Source organism: Macrobrachium nipponense, chromosome 6, assembly GCF_015104395.2.
Source record: "Macrobrachium nipponense isolate FS-2020 chromosome 6, ASM1510439v2, whole genome shotgun sequence".
Taxonomy (NCBI): domain Eukaryota; kingdom Metazoa; phylum Arthropoda; class Malacostraca; order Decapoda; family Palaemonidae; genus Macrobrachium; species Macrobrachium nipponense.
Window position 1 is genome coordinate 42,701,640 of NC_061108.1, and position 17,627 is coordinate 42,719,266.

The window sequence follows — 17,627 nt, forward strand, 5'->3', positions numbered from 1 at the left end:
CGGCTGCATCGCCCGTTGGTATCAGCTCTCTCTTAAGGGGATTCTGATTGGAAGTTCTAATTGGTGAATGTCTCGTGGTAGTGATTCCCACTCGCCCCTATTACCATACCGACACTTCTTTTTAAGAGTGAGCGAGTCAGTTTTACTGACATTTTCTTAATTTGTTTTTCTCTGGTAATTTTAGATTAATTTTACCTAGAAAGAATGATATTAAGGATCCTTTCATAGGCCGACACGAGCTGAGCCCAGAAATTATGTCAAAGTGACAAAATAATTTCTTAGATGTGTCGCTGATCCTATTTAGTGCGAGAAGAAAGAAATTCGCACTTGTGCGCCTGGGTAATGATTGTAAACAAAACAATGCCTTGATACTAAGCTCTCAGCATCCCCAAGGCGCGTGATTCAAAAGTTTTTGCCTAGTAGGGCCTATAAGTATTTTTCCACAAATTTTTTAAAAAAAACTTTTTTTTGTCAACATACCATACGTCTTGGTTCGGCACCCGACAGACAATTTTCGTCAACGTTTTAATACGTCCAATCGGCGTTTAAAGGGCTAATATTACATGTCATATGATGGATAAATTTAGTGGGGAAGATGTTCAGATCACTTTAATGATCTATAAATGACTAATGGTACCTGTAGTAGCTCAGTACAGGGTAGAGGGCGATCAGTATGCCTTGAGACTTGATGGGGGAATGTATTTCCAATTCTTTCCCATGTTGTCTTTTTATTTATTTGCTCATAAGATACCCAGGGATTGCTGTTGGTTTTACTTCTTATCTTTTATGATAGTATGTCAGTTATAATTGTAATTTTGCAAAGTAAAGTGCAAAGAAATATTAGAAAAACACATATGCCTCACAGAAAGTTACTGCAATTCCATATCTCAGTAAATCTTGTAAATATTTTACAATAAATATACTCAGAATTTGCTAATGATTTTAGTTCTTATTTTTATGATATTGTATGCTGTAATTATAATTTTACAAATTCAACTGATTTAATTATTAGGAAAAACATGTATATTATAAAATTTATTAGTGCCTTTGGTTGTAAATATTCATTGTTCATACACTGAGCAAACCTTCAGTCTAATGGTAGGATAATCTTCTAGTGCCAGCTGGAAAACCGGTTTAAAACCGGTAAAACATCAAAGATGATAAAGCAAGGAATCTGTGGCATTTGGGAACTCGTGTATACGAGGTGGATATTGGAACCTAGTGACACACCACTCTTTCTTCAACCGCCTTGGAGAGTCGTCTTCGTTTTGCTTTCCTTCCCCCAAGCCAGTCTGTGCTTTGGTTTATATTTTTCGGCCCAGAAGTTCTGTGGACATCAACATTTTTACACAGCCTTCCTTGTTTTCCATATTGACCTTCCTTGGGACAGATGCAATTTGCAGTAATTTGCCTTTTCCGCTGCTAAGTATGCTGGTCTGTCTCCGAAGGGGATATTACCCCTTCAGGGAGAGAGGGCCCAGCTACTTTTTGTTCTTGAGTATTTTCTCTTGTTATGTTGAAGATAATTTTAAAATATTTGTATGTATTGACATTAATGTTTTATGTATCTTGTATATTATCTTCTTACACATTTTCTGGGAACGTAGTAATGTTTTAGCTTTTCAGAATTTGTGTTTGGAATGTTTGAGACATAGGGGTTCGTGTTGCAGAGAAGGTTTTTATCTTAGGATTCAGCTGTCTACCATAGGAATACATTCCACACTTCAACACAAATTTTAATGGTGTACGATTACGATCTTCCCATCTGCTTGCAGGGCCAGTTTTGATTGTTGTCTCATCTCTTTCTGTCATTTTGGGAGAGGGGCATTGGTTGTATGTCTCAGTACAGCTCACTCCCGCCTTTTCCCATCCTCAGTCCTCACATATATATGATTCTTTTTCCCGCTCTCAGGATAGAAATCTTTCCTGAGGGAGAGAGCATATTATGTTTCTTTATAGACTCTTCAGTTGTCAGCCTTGCTTCTCACCAGGAAGTTTGGCAGCAGCGGCATTCGTTCAGAACTTGGGAACCCCTCTGCTTTGCTTCCCTCTGACAGAGATGCCTCATTTCTATTTTTGATTTGTGTGTTTTTGCTGTGAAGAATGAGAGACTTTAGAAGAAGTCAGTACAGTACTGTCGGCGGTGTGTTCCTTGCTGTGATCGGAGCCCTTGCTGACAATACTGTGTCATCAGGGGACACCAACCTTACAGACTGCTTTGAGTATTGTCTCCCTATAAGGACCAACTCAGAATCCTTTTGTCATATATAATTGAAGTACTGTTTTGTTTTAACGTTCTTCCGCACTACACACAATGTTTTCTCTCTGTATCAGTAATCTCGTGTGACTCAAATGGGCCTGTGACATCATGGCTTCTGCTGACTGCATAGTTTGATGCTGCTGCGTTTGAGTGAGGGGCAGTCTCTCTTCCCATTCCTTCAGCGATGGATCTTCATGGAAATTCTTCTCTATTCGTCACGTGTACGTATCCTGGGGATGGGAGGCCTTCCAGTTGCTGTAGGAGGTGGCAGAAGGCTTTTTTTCACCATCTTTGTTGTTACCAAGTCATTTGACTTGGGCTACCAGTCCAAATGCAGTGACATCATTCTCAGTACTTCTCTGCCTGTGACGTCCTCTTCAGTGACGTCTCTCCTCCACCTGTTGCTGTGATGTAACTTTCATCATCGTCCATGTCGCCATCGCAGTTGGTTGTCAACCCATCAGAGTTGGTTGATTGGATGGACTCTGTGTTTGGTTGGAGGTGTCCAGAGTTTCAAGCAGGGGACCTCTTAGGGCAAGACCTCTGTCGCCTTTTCCTCCTCCTCCCTCTCCCCTCCTGTTGGACATTCGAGACTTGTGGCATCTTCTGAGAGTGAGAGAGGTGTTTCTCCATCTTCCCAGCATGGATGTGGCTCCCCTCCTTCAAGTACGTTAACATTTGCCAATTTCTCTACAAGGTCATCCGTGTCCATGGTTTATCGCTCCAACATGTACTTGACCCATTGCATGTACATGTATGATTTATCCCATGTACTTAGCCTATGCACACGTCCATGTACATGGTTCATCACACGGCCATGTTATGGAGGACTTAATGGAGTTCCATTTGACAACTTCCTTAGAGAGAGACAGAGTGTTTCGTGGTTTGTGTTGCTGTTGAGATCTTTTAGTATGTATTTGTGTTTTTTGGTTTTCTGTAAGGAGAGGGAAGGAAGACGAGGGAGAGGAGAGGAGACGAGAGAAGAAAGTGAGAGAGAGAAGAGAGAGAGAGAGAGAGGGAGAGAGGGTGTGTAATTGTGGATGGATGGTTAGCAGTTGAATTGGCTGTTGGTGAGTTCTGGGTTGTCTGCTGGTGCAGCTGGAGTTAGTTGTTAAGAGCAGAGTTTTTTTTAGTCAGTTTTTGGTCAGAACCTGTGATGGTCAGTAGTGTCGGCAGCAGTATATAAAGATCTTGTGTTGAAGGCATTGAAAGTCAGTTAAGTTGTGTGTTATTGATTTGTTGTTTAGTTGTTGTTAAGTTTGATATTGTTTGCTTTGCAGTTGTTGTGCCTGTGTTGTTAGATTTGTTTTGCTTGCTAGTTCCTGTTGGGTTGTATGTTAGTTGTTATGGTTGAGGGTTGTTGTTGTTGAGAGCTGTTGTGGTTTCTTGGTATGGTTGTGAGTTGTTGAGGGTTGTTATTTATGAGCTGTTGTAATTTCTTGGTGTTGTTAGTGGGTGGGTGTGTGTTGCCTTTTATGTTGTTTTTTGTGTTAGTGATTGTTTGTGCAGTGGTCTTTTGTTGTTGTATTCCTTGTTTGTTGTGTTGTTGAGTTGTGGTTGTGTTCATTGCTTGTTTGCTGTGTTGTTGAGTTGAGGGGTTGTGGTCCTTGGGTGTTGTGTTATTGGGTTGTGGTCCTTGGTTGTTGTATTGTTGAGTTGTGGGGTTGTGGTCCTTGGTGGTTGTCTTTGTTGTTTGTGGTGTCTCAGTGACCTTGACCAACAGGCAGCACAGCATAGCCCTGAGTATCTGGAGTTGGGTGAGTACGTGTGTTTGTGTTTTTGTGATGTGTGTAGGTAGGTCAATTGTCCTGTATGTAGTGTAAAGAGGAAAGTGTGGCTGAGGGTGAGTTTGGCATTCAGATTGATAAGTTTATGTTGGGGGATTTTGCCCTCTTCTTTTTTGAGCTTGTGATCCCGCCACAACGTTAAGTGTCTTTCTTTTCAAGTTGAAGTCACGATATAACTTTATATTCGAGAGCGTAGTTCTTCTGGTGGAAGGGATGATGGCCTACATATCGGTATATTGGAACATCTGTGTAATGCCAGTCAATGGAATCATTCAATCAACCCATCTGGGCTTCATTGGGATTCAGGCCTACTTTCTGGTTAGGTACTTGAGTCTAGACCAAGAAGGCTTCAAGGCGAAGGAAAGTAAGGAACTGCTGGCCTATCCTAAGTGATTGAATTCTTAACCTAGCAAGTAGTTGAGTTCTTAGTTTATTTAGCATAGCGTAAGTACTGTTTGGTCCCCTATTATGCGTGAATGGTCGGTCAACAGCCTCGCAGAATTGGAAACTCACAGATTTCGAAACACATACCTTATGGGAAAATTCCATCAGGGCCAAGGCAAACGGCTTATTACCCAGTCAAACTTTTTTATACTACCCATTTTATGTACTTTCCATGTACTATACTGTAATTCTTCTAGTGAGAAATTGTTCTTATGGATAATAAAACTTTAAAAAGGTTTTAATAACTTGAAAAAGTTTAAAATTACACATAGGATGGCGAAAACTCCCACGCGTAAACAATGCCACCATTGGCTGCAAGTGTGTGGCGGAGCCTTCCGTCTTAGCTAGTGGCTGAGCAGAAGCCTTCAGAATACACTTCGCAGATCTGGATAATACCTATGGTGATGATGATGATACTGATCATTCAGAGTACACTTCGCAGATCTGAATAATATGTATGACGATGTTGATGATGCCGATCATTCATACACACTGCGCTATGACATCACAAATGTGTGAGGCAGAGCCTTCCGACTTAGCTAATGGCTTAGCCAGGAAATCTTGCTCTTGCATTCCCCTTGAAGGAATAATAGTTTTTTCCTCCAAGCATTCCCCCACCCCTTCTCTCAGATACTAGTGAAACCCGCCTTCCCCCCTCACCCCTCCCCACCTAAAATACTTGAGAAGACAATAGATATGATACATTTTGCGGATCGTGACTCGCAGACTTGAACAGCTTCGCAGATACAGAAAATCTAGTTTTGAGTTCTAGCGACCACATAATAGAGGAATCGCACAATTCAAACACTCATAATTTGAGACCAAACTGTAGTTCAAAGCTACCTTGACCTAACCTATTTGGTCGAGTTTTTAGCCTATCCTAACTAGTTTGAAGCTACCTTAACCTAGCCTAAGTGGTTGAGCTCATAGCTTAGCAAGTACTGAGTTCTTAGTCTAGCAAGTGATTGAGTTCTTAGCATAACCTAACTAGGTCAAGGCTACTGTAACCTTAGCTTAGCCTAAGTAGTTCAAGGATACCTTGACCCAGCCTAACTAGTCAAAGCTACCTTAACTTAGCCAAAATGGTTGAGTTATTAGGTTAGCCTAAGTCGTTGAATTCTTGTGTAGAAAGCCTAAGGGGTTAAGTTCTTAGGCTAGCCTAGAATAATATTCAGTGAGTCAGCTAGTTGAAGTTTTCCTTGCCTATATAACCTAGCCTAAGTGTTGGAGTTTTTAGCCTAGGTCAGCTGGTTTGAGCTTATGTATTTTTGGACATAATCTTCAAATTCCCAGATGTTCTTCTGCTTCTGGATTCTGCAAGATTTTCCCATTCTTTAAAAGATTGGGATTGGGTTGGATTAGGTTCAAATTCCTAGCTTAACCTTCCTTTTCCTCTGAGTAACCAGATCAGTAATGTAACCCATATCTTGGTGTTCTTATCTCCAGAGTAGTTACGATCCGTCATAGCTTTGTTGATGTTGCTCCTTAGCCCAGGGTGGGTTGTCTGTCCTATCTTCATAGGGTGACTCCTATGATGAGTAGCATACTGATTGTATGTCATCATAAGGGGTTACCTCATAGGAAGTCTCTACTGTTGAAGAAACACATTTCCTGGGCAGCTCAGAACTTCTCCCAGGTCTACAGTGCAATTACTTTGTCATATAGTAGGAGATTTTGAATATATCTGTGATGAGTATTTTGTCTTAGACCATCCCCATGGGGGGTATTCTATTATCTTTTTTGTCTGCTTGGAAGACCTATGTTAGACCTCTTCTTGGTAACAGAAGCTAGAGGTGTTCTTTTCATGGTCCCAGAGTAGTTCTTTGGAGAAGACTCCTCTCTGCTGACCGCTCCACTCATTTAATAGTTGGGATGCACCAGTGTGCAGTCGACACCTCTGTGGAGCTCATGTTCAGATACATTCCAGGCAGGAGGAATGTGGTGGCTGACATTCTAGCCATTGGAGTAAAGTCCTATGTATGGAGTGGTGTTTGCATCAGGACGTAGTGGTCTCGCCATTTTATCTTTGGGGAAGACCCATGTTAGACCTCTTTGTCACTCGCTTAACAGGAAGCTGGAGATCTACTTCTTGGTGGTCTAGTCTCCTCTTCCTTAGGCAGAAGATGCTTTTCAGCATCCTTGGCACAATTTCCAGGTGTATGCCTTCCTTCAGTCTGCATGATCCGCAAGTCCTGGAAAGAGTAATTAGTTCCAGGAATTTCAGGATGTCCTTGGTGGTGCCTCTGTGTCTATAGGCAGAGAGGTTCCCAGAACTTCTGTATCTTCTGTCTGCAGTTTTGAGAGAGTTCATCCATGGAAGCTCTTTTGCTAGCTTCATGTGGAGAGGTTCCACAATCGGTGTCACTTCATAGCTGGAGATTGTCAAATATCTCCTGAGAGTGAGAGGCTCTTCTCGCAAAGCAGCCCAGATGTCCAGCTATCTCTGGAGGTCTTTGTCAGCAGTTTACCAGGACAAGTGGGCCTTCTACCATAGTTGAAGTTGTCGACAGTGTTTTTCTTTCCACCCTGAACTTCAATGAGATGATAGCAGATTTTCTGTTCTTTTACAGAAATGCAAAGCTCTTTCCATCTCAGCTTTCAGGGACAATAGGGCACACTTTTTGGGGTTGATCCTGCACCAGAAAGGCTTGGACATCTCTTCATTCTTGGAAATCTCAATGTTGTTGAGGAGGTTTGAACAGTCCTGTTCAACCAGAGAGCTCAAACTTGCAATGTGGGATCTTACTCTGGTCATGAGTAGTTTCACTCGAGCTCCATTCAAACTACTACATCAGTCGTCAGTCGGGAATCTGACTTTGAAGACAGTTTTCCTGTCGGCCTTGGCTTCCTCGAAGAGAATTGGTGAGCTTCATGGCCTGAGTTATGACAGTAAAACACACCAGGGGTTGGGAGGTCTGTGACCTTCAAATTTGCCCCAGAATTCATAGGTAAGACTATCCCTCAGTTCATGATGGCAGCTTTGTCTCATTTTCATTCTTTTCCTGAGTAAATTGTGGACAGTGATCGCCAAGGAGTTTTTTGCTCTGTTCCTGTCAGAGCTTTTTTGCTTGCAATAAAAAAGGACTCTTCCATCTAAGGCCTTAAGGTGTCCATAGACCTTATTTATGTTTTAGCACTGGCCAGCCCAGAATGGAAGTTTTCAAGATCGCTTTTTTCATTCTGGTTGCGTGAGGTGATTATGCAGGCATACTCCTCACTGGTTAGTTCTGCTGTCACAAAGTCTGTGCAGGCTAGAGCATATGACATCAGAGGAATGAGCCAGAGTCTGTGCAGGCTAGAGCATATGACATCAGACAAATGAGTTCCTCTCTGGCATTTAAGAAGAACTTGCCTGTTTATAGAGTTTTGAATGCTGGTTCCTGACTTACATAGACCACATTCACTTTACCCACAGGTCCTTGGACACTTTTTTTTTTTTTTTTCTTGGATCGGTGGTGGGCAGTTTTTTTTTTCTTGGATCCGGTGGTGGCTGCCCAACAAGTTGTGTAGCTCTTGGATCCGGTGGTGGCTGCCCAACAAGTTGTGTAGCTCATCCAGTGCTCCCAGCAGGACAGTTTTTATCTTACCTAAGATGATTGTGTGGAAAAGAGAATGAGTGAGATATCTGGTCTCCTCCTTTCTCTTTTTTTTTCCTTCTATGAAAAATACAAATTGATTTAAAATTTGTAATTTTCCCTTCTTCTTCCTACAGGCGGGTTAAAGAATAAGACATGTCATAAGCTGGAATGGTCTGAAACAGGTGTGTGACAGCCCTACTGGTTGCAGTTATTTGGTTTGTTCCTTTACAATAAACATCTGCTTCTCAGTAGCATTTACTGCTCTCTCTGACCGGGGGGGGGGGGGGGGGGGTGGGGGTGGTAACAAACCGCAGTAGCCTACATGGTTTGTTGCTTGAACAGACAGACTTCTTTTTACCTTCCATGAATACAATGAATCTAGTCATGTCTCATTGTGTTCAATCCCAGAAGGTTGAGTTTTTAGATAATCGTTATCTATTTTTCTCATTGGTCTCAGACCCCCATCTTCAGAACTCTTATCTTCTAGGAAGGGTGGGTCAGGTGGGCTAAAAAACCCTCAGTCATCTTCAGGGTACTTGTACCTCCCTCCAAGTATAAGGCTACCCTATTGTAAGACCGAAGGTTTGTTCCGCATATGAACAAATGACAAATTTTTTATCAATATTTATTTTTCATAGCTAACAAACCTGATATCTTGACATCAACTGCCCACCTCTAGCCACCCCTCTCATATCCTGAGTTGGAAGAAAGACTGGTGTGTCACAAGGTTCCAACATCCACTTCATATACGGATAAGTTGCCAGATGCCACAGATTCCGTTTTACAATCTTTGATTGTTTTTAACTGGTTTTCAGCTGGCGCTAGAAGATTATCCTATTGTTAAGACCTCAGGTTTGTTAGCTATGGAAAATACAAATTTATTGAAAATTTGTTATTTTTAAATTTCTCAAGGAAGGCTATTTATGATACTTGAGTTTACCCACCTGCCAAAACTGTATCCCAGTTAGTCTACTCTATGTAACTAGAATCTGCTCCACAAATATGCTATTTTCTCTGTTTTCTTTTCTTGACAGTGACATTTCCTTTTGAATTTTAGATGCTACATTATAGATATGGTAGGTATAACTTTCAAACAGTGAACTCAGAAGGAGTTTTAAAGATGCTTCAAGTCTGATGTTGGATCTCACTCAAGATTCTAAAATAGACATAGCCTTGAGAATTTATTGAATGTTGAACTGCCATAAGTTAATGTCCATAGAGTATTTGATACCATGAAGTCTTTTCATTTTTACAGGTTGAAACTGTTGATCTTAGTTTATTTCTACCGCCATCAAACACATCACGTCATATTATTGCTGCATTAGATAGAAATGCGAAGCTCATTGATAAAGAGGGAAGACCTAAAGAAGTGTTCAATGATGGAAAGTGGAGGAAATTTTGCAAGTTAAGGTAAGGATGAAGTATCAGTATGACTGATTTATTATAGAGACATGTAGACTATCACAATTCTCAAAGTAAAATATTTCCTTTCAGATTTAGTCATATATTTAACTATATAATATTTTTAAGCTATGCAGTTGAGGAGAGGTTTGCCTTTTTTGTTTCATGATCGTTTGTTGTAGAATGAACAATTGTTCTATTTTCTAAGAAAGACTGAATGCTTCATTTAATCCTTGTATGTAGATTTTTACCAATAGCCATGGTATCACTTGTTATTTTATTATGAATTTTTTTTGTTCTTAACAAAGCTGCAAAAGGAAAAATTAATGTTGAATATACAACTTCCCATGGAAGATGCAAGTTTAGAAATAAGTGAGACAATTATTATAACCATTTAACTGATAATTGATGGTTAGTTTCATTTTATCATTCTTGAGTGGAAACCTCCTTTTTAGATACAGTAATCATAAATTTTCAAATAGTAAAGTAACTTGAAATATTCTGATGTATTAACCTTTTCAAGCCTGTTGTCACATAGGTTTTCTATAAGTTTTCAAGAATATCTTTTATATATCAGGTGCATCTTCTTCATATTTTGGCATAGTCTGTTTTATACCCTCCGGTAATTTTGGGCAATATGAAGTACCAGAATTTATTGGTTAAGGCAATTTACTCTTAAACTTTTCAATTTCCTCAACATTTGCTCTAGATATCTGAACATTCGTCCTTGGCTTAGCTAAAGAGTTAGGAGTTAGGAAAGAAGCCCCACCCACTCGTTTCTTTGTCTGTCTACAGAATGCTTAAATTGTTAATTTGATAAAAGAATTTTAAAATCATATAATCATGCTCCAGTGCATGTACTATGTTAAAGGGAACCCTTAAAGAGATTATTAACGTATTACCGTATAGTTCCACGTATAAGACGACTTTTAAATCCTAAAATTCATCCCTGAAAATTGAGGTCATCTTATACTACAATTCTAAAAATCAAACCTTGAATTCTAAGATGTTTGTCGGTAGGCTAACCTCGGCGGTATAGCCTAACCTGAAGATTCACATTATGAAATAAACTGATAGTAAAGGTAATAAAACCATTTTTACCTTATATATTTTTGGCATATCTTCTAGCAAATAGCCTATTTGAGGAATAATTCTAAATCCATGAAACAAACTTTTATTTGTGCGATCCCAGCTGAGAAAATGTAAACATCAAGCTGCGGTTGCTCTATCAGCAACCTTTATCTTTCGGTAACCTTTTAGAAACTTCAGTCATACATATCACAAGATTGATCACATTTTGCCACTGTCATAGGGATTCCAGTCTGCTTCTGGCGAGTCGACTTCAACTTCATTTTTGATATAATACACAACCATGGCATTTTGTAAATGATTTTATGGCACTCAATTTTCACATTCCCCATGCTTTTATAACAAAAATGCGATCGGCTTGATTATTTCAAGACTGTAAATAAAGCTAGAATGCAAATGATGCATCATCACTCTGTTCATATAAGGGATTTTGACATAGGAAAAATCTATTTCTGGGGGAAGACCTGTGTCGCCCTATGAAAAATCCCTGTTATTCATTTTTCCCAGTATAAATAGCTCTATTATATACAGAGAAAAAGCTAACATAGTTATGCTGAGGTTACTACCCCCAGCGAGATCACCCGAAGGGTGTCAGTATAGTATAGGGGCGATGTGTTACCACAAACCACAGGGCTTCTGCCATTTAGAAGATTCCCTTCAAAATCCCTCTCTTTTGGTGGGAGCCGTCCACAACAGAACTCACTACTCGTCCCCGCTCCCCACTACTACTACTACCGAAGCGCCATCTTGCATTCCTGATTAGATCTATAAACTTGGATTAGTCAGGATGGGAAGAAATGTTAATAGGGCTAGGATTCATAGGGCGACACAGGTCTTCCCCCAGAAATAGATTTTTCCTACGTCAAAATCCCTTTTTTCTGGTGTCGACCTGTGTCGCCCTATGAAAACATACTGAGAATGCTATACAAGATTTTAGTGTAAAATTATATGTAAAACCAGGTTAATGATATTCAGAGTAAAGAATTATAACATTATATCTTAACTTACTATCTGTAAGAAATATTTCTATATATTCTTAACCATAATAGTAATACTTATACAATACTTAAAATTGTACATAATATGAAGTTATAGTTCTTAATTATGTGTCATACAGACCAATCAAAGCAATACACTAATACTTAATAGCAATATTAATTATATACATATTGTGCAATCTTATATACTAATTCGGTAACGGGATCGACAACAAACGTTTCGCCCGGTCCGGAAAACAAGGTATGGTGGGGAGTGTGAGCGAGTCATGCAGGTAGAAGGGTCATGCAGAGGGAGATAGTTAAAGGAATAGTCTATTCAAAGCTTTCTAAGGAGAACCATCAGTTTGTTCTTCAGGAACCACCACAGTACCAGCTGCCACTGCTGAAAATTTTGGGACCTGTAAAGTTTTGAGATAGTGGCGCTTAAACACTGTTGGGGACTTCAACCTGTGTACTTTTTTTGGTCTTCAAACGTCATATTTTGAAAATAATTAGTTGATGTGGCAACTGCCCGGATATCATGGACATGTGGAACTGAATCTGGGTTGGCTTGTTTAATAAAATAAAGAATCTGTTGCCTAATTCCTCTTAAAGTTATTGTGCCCCCTTTTTCTCTAATAAAAATAGAGCCCTTGTTGTATTTGAGATGTTCTGGTCATAAAGGTTTTAAGTGTATGAACCGGACATAATGATTCATCTTCTGGAAGAGGAATAATTTCCCAAGGAGTCCACCTATTTTGTGGATCCTCATTTTTTGTTAAAATTGTCTATCTGGTGAAAGTAAAACTTTCCCAGATTGAAGGCAATTACCACATGCCTGGATTTCTAGAAAGTGCTGATAATTCAGATATTCTAGCGCCCGAGGCTAGCGCTACTAAAAACAATGTTTTTCTTAATAGTGCTGAATAAGAACAATTATCATTGTCTAAATCTGATGCCAGTTTAAGGACATCGTTCAGGAACCATGATATTGATTGAGGACGGTTGACCGGTCTCAAAACGTGCACATGCTTTTCGGATAGATGAGAAGTATTTGTCTGTTAAATTAATGCTGAAACCTATTTGAAAAATCTTTCTTAGGGCAGATTTAATTGTGGTAATAGTACTGGCAGCTAGGCCTTTCTCATGTAATGATCTAAAGAAAGAAATGGTAAGATTAGTATCCATCTCTTGTACATTCATATCATTTAAAAACATAGCTAGTTTCTTAACTGCGGAGTCATACTGTCTAATTGTAGAATCTCTCTTATCCGATTCTACAAATAGAATGTTTAACGGATCTATTTTCGCTTCCTTTTGTGCCACGAACTTCATGAAGTCCGTAAAGTTAGGGCATTCAGAATTCTTGAGGAAGCTGACAGTTTGCGTTTGTACTGTTTGTGTTAATTTCGGGGATGGAATCTTCTGAGGTTTGAGTTTCATCTCCATGATCAGTGGATACCAATTGCTCTTCGGCCAATTGGGTGCCACTAGTGCCAACTGGCCTTTGAATAATCGTAGCTTGCTTGTGAAGCACCTTCAAGAGGAGGTTCACTGGTGGAAAGAGATAAATTCTTTCCCATTTGTTCCAATCTAGAGACATTGCATCGATTGCGAAGGCATTGTTGTCTATATTGGGAGCTACATAGCAGGCTAGTTTGTGGTTGGACTCCGAGGCAAAGAGGTCTACCTGGAGGTCCGGAATCTGATTCATAATCCATTTGAATGAATTGTTGTCCAGTGACCATTCCAATTCCAATGGGGTCATTCTGGACAAAGAGTCTGCTATTACATTCCTTACTCCTGCCAGATGAGTTGCTGACAGATGCCAGTGGTTCTTTTCCGCTAATAGGAATATTGCTATCATTACATGATTTACTTTGTTTGATTTGGACCTCTTCTGTTCATGCAATGGACGACTGTAGAGCTGTCCGATACGATTTGAATGTGGATCTTCTTGGACGGTTGTAATTTTCTCAATGTCAGGAACACTGCCATCGCTTCCAATACATTTATGTGGAAATTGACTGAATGTTTGTGACCATGTCCCTGAAACTTTTCTTGAGGGGTGAATATCTCCCCTAGCCGCTCAGGGATGCATCTGTGTGGATGATCAGAGATGGGGGAGGAATTGTAGCGGAACTGATTTGGATAGGTTCCGTTGTTTCGTCCATGGAATAAGTCTTTTTCAGAATATCTGGAATTCTTGAAACTTTGTCTCTGAATTTGAGATTTGCTCTTGATCTCCAAACCTGATTGATATCTTTTAATCTGGTTTTCAGTAGAACATCTGTCACTGATGCAAATTGAAGGGAGCCTAGGATTCTCTCCTGTTCCCTTCGAGATGACAGTCGTTTTCCGACAAAGCGTTTTGTAGCTTTTACTATCTCTTTGACCTTTTTGGACGGTGAGAGATAGCCTGTGTTTCTTCAGGTCCCACTGAATTCCTAACCATTGGAACTGGATTGTGGAGTCAGTCTGGACTTTGCCATATTCACCTGGAAGCCTAGAAACTTTCGAATTTCAGTACTTTGGATGTTGACCTTCGACATTCTGCTTCGTTGTTTGTGCCCAAATTAACCAATCGTCCAGGTAGGCTACTAAAAGTATTCTTTCTTTCCTCAATTCCTGAACTACTGTCTCCCCTAATTTCGTGAATACCCTGGGTGCTATATTGAGTCCGAAGGGCATTACCTTGAATGAGTAGGCTTTCTTGCCTAGCTTGAATCGTAGGTATGGAGAGAAGTTTCTGGCTATTGGAAAGTGATAGTAAGCGTCTGTAAGATCTATAGAGGTGGTGACGGCCCCACGGGGAAGTAAGGTCCGTACCTGTGAGACTGTCAGCATATGGAACTTGTCGCAGTGAATGTAGGAATTCAGCCGAGACAAGTCCAGGATTACCCGTCTTTTGTTCGAGTCCTTCTTTGGGACACTGAACAATCGTGCTTGGAATCTTATGCTCTTCACCCTCTTTATGGCAAGTTTCTGAAGAAGATCCTTTGTATATTCTAAGAGGTCCTCTATTGGTTTTTTGGAAGAAGTTGACTGGAGGGGGGAGGGCCTTCCCCCACTTCCAGCCTAGACCTTTTTTTGATATTATACTTTGGGCCCATGGACTGAAGGTCCATCGACCCTTGAACAAGTATAGTCTCCCCCCTACCTGGGAGAATTTCACTGGTTGGAAGCTGGTCTAGTTCCTCTACCTCCTCGGAATCCTACCCCTGACTCCGCCTCGCAGTCTGGAGCCTCCTCTGGCTCGACTACTCCCAGCATGTCTGCTATATGGGCGAAAGGCACCTCTCGTCTCATATGTAGGATTATATGCTGGGGAAGCCACAACTTGCGATGAAGTCGAAGGTTGAGGTTCCGAGGTTGTCTGAACCAAATACATACTGTTGTGGTGGTGTTACCTTTGAGGTGGACGGCACTGCCTGCATATATCCATGAGGACGGGCCGTCTGGTAAGGGTTATACCTTCTCGCCTTCTTTTTAGGTGCTTGTTGATGAGGGGACACATCAAATTGGCGCTTTACAGGAAGACCCCACCTCACTCTCAGACGTTTGATTAACCCTAGCTGCTTTGTGCAATATGGCATTTATCTCCTCTTTGGGGAAGAGGTTTTCTCCCCAAATGGATGATTTTATAAGCTTGTTAGGTTCATGTTTGACCGTGACTCCAGCCAAAACATGTTTCCTACATGCCCTTCTTGCAACAGCGAAGTCATTTAGATCTGATTGAAAAGTCTGTAAAAGACTTTTCGTTAGGACCCGAAAGACTGGTTCATCATCATAGGTCGTGGCTAACAACTCCGCCGAGGTGACGGAGTTGATAGTCCTGGCTAACCTTGTCCTTGCCTCAAACTCCCCCTTGATCAAATGGTCGGGGAGTTTGGGCAATCGTTCGGAGAACAAGTCCGAAGCGCAATCCGGCTCCAATTACCAGCAGTAAACGTTGCCGGAGCGTTTATCCAAATGTCCGTTCCTGTGAAAAGGGAAAAGCAAAGATGTAGGCTCTGCTTCCCTCAGTGACCGGAATTGGTTTGTCCTCGTAGATGGCTTGCAATGTCAACTCCGCCACCTTAGTTGTACATGGTGACGGAAGGCCATCCGGGTAACGAACATCGTATACTTCCCCTTATGCGGTGTCAATTTTGTATTAACACAATTTAGTTCTGTTAGAGAAGGGACCCAGGCAGCTTGGGCCCGTTCTCTGGGAAGATCGTCTCCTTTGGTACTTTGTCTATTCTGACTAGCGCATGTTGTGCTAGTCTGACAAAGCCCGGGAACGGAAACTTCATACCAGCTGGGAATAGCTCATAGTCCTCTATTGGTCTTGTTCCACACCCTTCTATAGTCAATCTTCCTTCTACGAAGGGAGCATTTAAGGCCAACCTCCAAGGGTTTTTCCTTATCGAAGGGGGGAAGCTTTGAAGTATCTGGAACATCATTGATAGAGCTGGTGTTCCGGATCTTAAAGAGGCCTGAGAGCATCTCCTCAATGGGCTTGATTCTCTCCGTCAATGACGAGAGACCCTGGTTTTGATATGTCCGGTGTTGATCCGAGGCGTGCATCTATCCTCTGATCTACTACTCCACTAATCCTAGCTAGCAGCTGGTTAGTGAAGGATTCAGGGTCGAAGAACTGTTCCGCCGCCCTTGGGACTGACCCTGCACTTCGGCAGGGGAAGGATTTGTGGCAGCAGGCTGAATGACAGATGATGTCGACGGTTGTGACACCGAAGACGACTCATTCGCGGCTGGCGGAACAGACTTGCTCTTCTTTTTTAAAGTCTTCTTGACTTTAGGAATAACTGACGGTATTCCTTCTTCTTTAACGGGTTTCGTAAAACCCTTGAAGGATGGAGTAGAAGAAAAGGAAGGAGAAGGACTAGCCTGATCCTCCGTGACCATCGGCTCGACGTTTCCACTCGAATGGCTTCTACGAAGGGTTCGGCAATTTCCCGGGGCACCGCTGTTGTCATTGTGGCACCCGAAAATATCATAGTACATAGGCTAGCATCCAGGATATAGGGCTGACCTTTCGGCACATTTTTGCCGAAACCCGCGACTCATTTACGAAGGGACACCCTTGCGTCGTGCAGGATCGTCTTGTCCGCCTGTTCGTCAGTCAAAATTGACACAAGCTCGTAACAGACGGTACAAGCGTCTGGGTGCCAGACCACGTAGTTGTCCATAGAAATTGCACAGTTCGCATGTGAACAGCAGACTACGTGGCCGTAAGGATTTCCCAACGACGCATGGCATCCCTCAGCCTGGCAACGGACCCCCTGTAATATGAAAAACTTCAATGAGTTTTCTCCTTATGGTGGTTCGTTGCTAAATTATTGACGAAATATTCGTAGCCGAAATATTTCTTCTTAGGGGTGCAGACAGGCATTTCCTAGAAAAATTATGCATGTTATTTCTATTGGCGAAGTATTTCATTGCTGAAAACTTCATCATAATCATAATAATGATATCAGTTTATTTATAATTTGTTATAAACTAGTAAGTTTATTACTGATTATATTTGTCGAAGGAATATTTTTCGTCGCCGAACTATTCCCTGGTCGACTGAACTAAATATTTATAAATACAACTAGGTCGTAAAACTCGTAAGTTTTTTATGGGGTTTGTTGGCGAAATATTTCGTTTCCGAATATTCCGTTGTCATACATGCCTTAATTTTTCCAGAAAATGTATTCTTATTTAGATTGTCGGGGAAATACCTCGTTGCCGAAGTATTCCGGTATCGACTTATTATTGATTGGCTTAGTCTAATAAAGCTTATATTTAAATATATCTTATCTAGGTTGTCGGGGAAATACTCGTTGCCGAAGTATTCCATTATCGACTTATTACTAAGTAGCTTACTACTAAGTAATAAGCTTATACATATACACTTCATTAAGTTGTCGGCGAAGTACTTCGTTGCCGAAGTATTCGGTACCGACCTATATGTAATACAAGGCTAATCAGTTTTCAAGTACTAATAGTATAGACTGAAAATTCCTTTCAGAGGCATGTTTATGCTGAAACACTGAACTTCGCCGATGTCGGAGAAAAGACGTGGCGTACCACTGTAATTGCC

The 17,627-nt window shown here is 41.0% G+C and overlaps 1 protein-coding gene across 1 annotated transcript in view; it reads left to right on the forward strand.

Annotated features, from left to right (window-relative positions):
• Positions 1-17,627, forward strand: part of LOC135216293 (bridge-like lipid transfer protein family member 1) — a gene marked incomplete in the record, with an annotated part of 368,522 nt that overhangs the window by 225,496 nt on the left and 125,399 nt on the right. Inside the window, 1 exon segment of the mRNA XM_064251459.1 lies at positions 9,325-9,479. Within this exon segment, the coding sequence (XP_064107529.1) occupies positions 9,325-9,479 (155 nt within the window).